Source organism: Suricata suricatta, chromosome 6, assembly GCF_006229205.1.
Source record: "Suricata suricatta isolate VVHF042 chromosome 6, meerkat_22Aug2017_6uvM2_HiC, whole genome shotgun sequence".
Classification (NCBI taxonomy): domain Eukaryota; kingdom Metazoa; phylum Chordata; class Mammalia; order Carnivora; family Herpestidae; genus Suricata; species Suricata suricatta.
In genome coordinates, this window is record NC_043705.1 from 20,522,972 (window position 1) to 20,528,971 (window position 6,000).

General features: G+C 33.6%; 1 protein-coding gene across 1 annotated transcript in view; it reads right to left on the reverse strand.

Annotated features, from left to right (window-relative positions):
* FBN2 (fibrillin 2) overlaps positions 1 to 6,000 on the reverse strand; it is a 245,033-nt gene that overhangs the window by 163,771 nt on the left and 75,262 nt on the right. The window contains exon 6 of the mRNA XM_029941159.1: positions 431 to 556. Coding sequence (XP_029797019.1) covers positions 431 to 556 — 126 coding nt within the window. The remainder of the gene's footprint in view (positions 1 to 430; positions 557 to 6,000) is intronic.

A 6,000-nucleotide genomic window follows, 5' to 3' on the forward strand; every position in this document is an offset into this window, starting at 1 on the left:
CTTGTAAAATGCTCAGCGGCTCTTTCCAAATCAAGTCCATTAAATACACAAACCAAGGGGTGCACCTGGCTGGGTCACTTGGTTAAGCGTCGGACTCTTGGTTTTGGCTCAGGTCATGATCTCCAGGTTTAGTGAGTTTGAGCCCAGTATCAGGCTCTGCACCAGTAGCATCGAGCCAGCTTGGAATTCTGTCTCTCCTTCTTTCTCTGTCCCTCCCACCCCCACTAGTGCTGTCTCTGTCTCTCTCAAAATAAATAAATAATCTTAAAAAATATACAAACCAATATAAAACTTTCTAACATCTGTGCCTTGATTTTCATACTAAAGAATTGTAGTTATGATTCCATCCTTCAAAATTCAAAATCAGGCTCTGAGTTTATTGGATTCAGAGTCATCAGTTAGACATGTCCCCCAAAGTAGAGACACTCACCTTCACATTTCTGAGTAGTTTCACTCTGCTTGTGGCCAGCAGGGCATTTGCATTCAAAAGAGCCCACTGTATTGATGCAGTTTCCTCCCTGGCATATCCCAGGAATAGCCTGGCACTCATCAACATCTGCAGGAAGAAAGAACTGTCAACACAGATACCACTAATTTTCAGAATATCTATGTATATTTCTTTAATGTACAGAAAAAGTTGAGTTGTTCTCAAAAGAATGGTGTATGGGGAACTGCACCCCTTCGTATGTACACATTTTAATTTATGTAAATCATGTAGATTATAAATCTCATTTTGGTCCTTGATACTTTCTTTGGGGATTTTATTTTGAAAATCCATCCTTGTTATTATGTAGACAACCAACCTCTTGCTTAGATTTGCTGCAGAACACTTGTGAATGTGTTCGCTCTCCTGGTGATGTGTACACAGTACACCTCCGGCTTCTCGCCCTCTCAGTGTGCGATACAAAGTCCCTACCGGGGCGCCTGGGTGGCTCTGTCCATTAAGCGTCTGACTTTGGCTCAGGTCATGATCTCACAGTTCATGGGTTCAAGCCCTGTTTCAGGCTCTGTGCTGACAGCTCAGAGCCTGGAGCCTGCTTTGGATTCTGTGACTCCCTCTCCTTCCGCCTCTCCCCTGCTCATACTCTGTCTCTCTCTGTCTCAAACACAAGAACAACAACAACAAAACCAAAAAAAACCCCAAAACCAAAAACCAAAACCAAACAAACAAACAAAAACAAAGAAAGTCCCTAAAAAGACTCTTCATCCTTTTGCTGTCAACCCAACGCAGAATGACTAAATCACAGAGTATATACATACATCCAGTATGAATAGAGGGCTCAAGAGTCAGAACTAATCCATAGTTCACACACCTCTGTTGTCCATGAGGACACTTGTGTTTTCTCTTCTCTGCTAACACATGATATAATTACCCAATATCCTAATTTTCTTCAGTCTAATAATTATAAAAGGACATTAATTTAACCACTCACTTCTTTTAACTGTTCATTTCAATGCCTATTAGCTTTTAGATTTCTTCATATGGAAGTTTTCTGTTTGTATCCCTTAAACACTGTGATATTGAGTTTGTCATATTCTGGCTTTTTCTTTTCAAGTTTTTATTTAAACTCCCATTAGTTAACATACAGTGTAAGATTAGTTTCAGGTGTAGAATTATATCACCACACAGTGCTCATCACTAGTGTCCTCCTTAATTTCCATCAAATATTTAACCCATCCCCCTCTATCTTCCCTCCAGTAATCCTCAGTTTGTTCTCTAAGAGTCTGTTTCTTTGTTTGCATCTATTTTTTCTCCTATGTTCATTTATTTTGTTTCTTAAATTCCACATATGAGTGAAATCATATGGTATTTGTCTCTGACTTATTTTACTTAGCCTCTAGCTCCATCCACATTGTTGAAAATGGCAATGTTTCATTCTTTCTGATGGCTGAGTAATATTCCATTGTGTGTGTGTGTGTGTGTGTGTGTGTGTGTGTGTGTATACACCACATCTTTAACCACTCATCAGTCTGATGACATTTGAGCTCTTTCCATAATATGGCAATTGCTGATGCTGTTGCTCTAAGCTGATATCAAGAAACATGTATTCTTTTAGATTAGTAGTGTCATACATATTCTAAATGTAAAATCTTTCTGCTTTAAATATACCAATTATCTTCCTCATCCTTTATGCAATTAGATTCACCCATTTAGGAATGAAGATTCTTAATATTGACAAGTGAAATTCAAGAAACTGTAATAAATATTTTCTGACAAATTTAAGTTGACAGCCTATCAGAAATGCTAAAAGAAGCTCTTCAGGAGAAATAAAAATGAGATGGAAATTATGGTCTATAAAAAAACCCCCAAAAAGCACTAAAAATAGTTAAAATATTGATAAATTTAAAGGCCCTATTTTTAATTTTTTAATAAATTTAAAGAGGATTGGTTGAGGAAAATAACAACAGCAAATAATAATAATATATTTTCAAGGTTATAAAATACATAGAAGTAAATAGTATAACCACAATAGCATGAAAGATTGAAGGCAGAAAGAGAAGACTATCATAAAATTATATAGTGTAAGAAGTGGAATACTAATATTTGAATATATACTATAATAAGTTGAATATGTAAAGACAAACACTAAATTTTATAGTTTTTAAATAAAACTAACATTTTATAATTTTAAAGAGGTACACCTAATAATCTCATTATGGAGATAAAAATGAAATACAAAAACATACTCTAACTGAGGCAAAGAGGAATAAAGAATATATGGAACAAAAATTACAAGAAATAGTAAGATATAGATTTAAAATCAGTAATACTGATAATTACATGAAATTTAAAAGGTATTATCAATTAAAGGCTGACACTGCCCTATTAGGTTTTTAAAAAGATATAATTTTACACTGCTTATGAGAAACTCACTTTTACAGAGACAGCTTAAAAAGTAAACAGTTGAAAAGATGTATCATATGCTCAATCAAAAGAACGCTCTAATGGCTAAGTTAATACTATAAAAGTACCCAACAGAACAAGATTTATTACCAGGGAAATAGATGGATATTTCATAATGACAAAGGGGTCAACTCATTAAGAAGACCTAACAATGCTCACTGTATAGGAGTGCCTGGATGGCTCAGTTGGTTAGTGTCCAATTCTTGATTTTGGCCGAGGTCAAGGTCTCACGGTTTGTGAGTTGGAACCCTAGGATTCTCTCTACCTCTCTCTCTGCCTCCCCAAATAAAAAATATTTTTAAAAATAATTCACATTACATACATACACTGCTTATAAAATGTTAAGCACCCAGAACAAAAAGTTACAGAATTGAAAAAAGAAATAGACAAATCCCCAATTATGGTTGGACATTTCTACATTCTTTAGTAACTAACGGAACTGCTGAAAATCAGCAAGCATGCATAAGAATGAAGTATACTTTCAACCAACTTGTCCTAGTTCACATTTATCGAGCATCCCACCCAACTTCAGCAGAATATGTTATTTTTAAGTACACATGAAATCTTTCCCAAGACAGACTATATTCTGAGTCCATGTAAAAAGACTCATTAAATTATAAATTAAAATCATACATAGTATTTCTCTAAACATAACAGGGTTAAACTAGAAGTCAGTAACAAAATATCTGGAATACCTTCAAACATTTGAAATTTAAGTAAAATATTCTCAAATAATCTGTGGTTCAAAGAAGAAACCACATGGAAATTGAGAATAGGAAATATCAAAATTTGTGGGAGGCAGTGAAAAGTGGTGCTAAGAGATAAATATGAAGCATTAAAATGCTTATTTTACCAAAGAGCAAAGTCTTTAAAATGGGTTACCTGAGTTTTTACATGAAGACATTTTAAAAAAGAAGAGGAAATTAAACCTAAAGTAGACAGAAGCAAGAAAATAATAAAACTGAACAACTGTCAAACAACAGAGATAATCAGTAACTCCAAAACCTAGCTCTCTGGAAATACAAGCAAAAGTGACAGGTCTGTCAACACTGAACAAGAAAAAGGTACAGAGTATGATCACTACTAAAGAATAAAAGTGGGCACATCAATACAAATTCTATAGAGATCAAAAGGGTCAGAGAAAATAGTATGAACAACTTTGTAGCAATAATTCAACAATTTAGATAAAGTGTACAAATTCCCTGAAAGACAGCTACCAAAGCTCACTCAAGAACAGATATTCTGAACAGACCTACATCTACTCATACTTTAAAATCTTTGCACAAAGACAACTTCAGGCCTAGATGGCTCCACTGTTGAATCCTTTCAAATACTTAAGGAAGAAACAATACCAGCTGTACACAAAGTCTTACAGAAAAGAGAATATGGGACACGGCCTGCCATTTTATTGGACTAGCACCACCCTGACCCGAAAGGTAGACAAATATGTTACAAGAAGGAAAACAACAGAATAATGTATTTTTGGAATAGGCACACAAAAATTCTTAGCAAGGCAATGTTAGAAATATATAAAAAAATTAATACATCATGATAAAGAAAGTGAGGTGAATGCCAGGAATTTATGGTAGGTTCAACATTTAAACATTAATCAATATAATTTATATTAACATGTTGGCTAAGGAAAAGAAAACATACGATCATATCATAATGTGAAAAACAAAATTTAAGACTCATTTTTTTATATATATATAGAGAGAGAGCACAAGTGGGGAAGAAGGGCAGAAGGAGAGAGAAAAAATCTTAAGCAGACTCCACAGGGATCACGCATGACCTGAGCCATAATCAAGAGCCAGATGCTCAACCCACTAAACCACTCAGGTGCCCCTTCAAAATCTCAGTAAACCAGGAATACAAGTTTATACCAAAAATAAATAAATAAATAAATAAATAAATAAATAAATAAATAAATAAAGCTAAAACACTGAGAAAACTCTTTTGGGGTTTTTTAGTCTGTCATTTTATATTCATGTACATTTCCCTTAATTTCTCTCTCTGTGAAAGGTAATAATTAGGTAATAATTTAGTACAGTGTCATGAGAAATGAAATGTATTGAATATGTTAAAATACATGAAATTGTATATAAAAATATAAACATGCAAATTTATATTACCTATTAAAATCTATAGGCTAACATATTTATTAATATCTCCTTAATTTAAAAATATGGTAAGCTCATTGTAATAACTTTAAAGTTACAGAAAAATAAAAAGTTAAAGAGATACCATGATAGAAGTTAGCAGTCTGTTCTCTGAGACTTTTATTCAGAATCACATTCAGAGCATCAGTCTGTTCATATAACAAGAATAAGATAACACTTATCTTGTAGTTCTATATCTTGCTCTGTTTTCAATAAAAATATTTTGTGGATACAACTGTAAGTCAGTATACACTGATTTGCCCTATTAGTTTTTGGTAAGTCTACAAGTTTGGTGTGTCTTAGGGTATGGAACTTAGAGGATTTAAGCCTACAAAAGAGCTTCGTGTCTTTATCATTTATTTCTTCCTTATCTGTCTATAAAAAGCTACCAGTCCAAAATTTTTTCTATTGAAATTAAAGTAGGTTTCATTGCCATATGTTTGCACTCATAGGTCTAACAGGAAATTTTCAGAATGACCTAGCTTCAAGAAAAGCAAGCAGTTAGTAGTGCTTAAGAAGAATTGATTCAGTATCTAATGGATAATTGATACCTGTCACAACACAGCATTTTATATACTGTTAAGTGAAACTGCAATACAATCTAAGTTTATTCTGGGAGTGTTTGCTGTATCATTGGATTTAATGAAATGTTTAGAGGTGCAGTACTACTGCAGGACTTTGAGTAGATAATGAAAGAAAATGCAAAATGCTAATTGATTCATGATGTGGTTCCATCTTAGCTTGGGCAAACCATGCAGTATTTAATACATAGTAGCAGAATATTTACTATTGAAGCTTGAAAAGATGTGAGTTCTTTGTGTGCAACCTTTCATTTATGCATATGAGAGGGTTTTTTTTTTTAAATATTTTTACATTGTAGTACTTGTTTTCCTTGTTGGGGTGTTTGCTTATTTAATACATTCCATCAAGGACAGA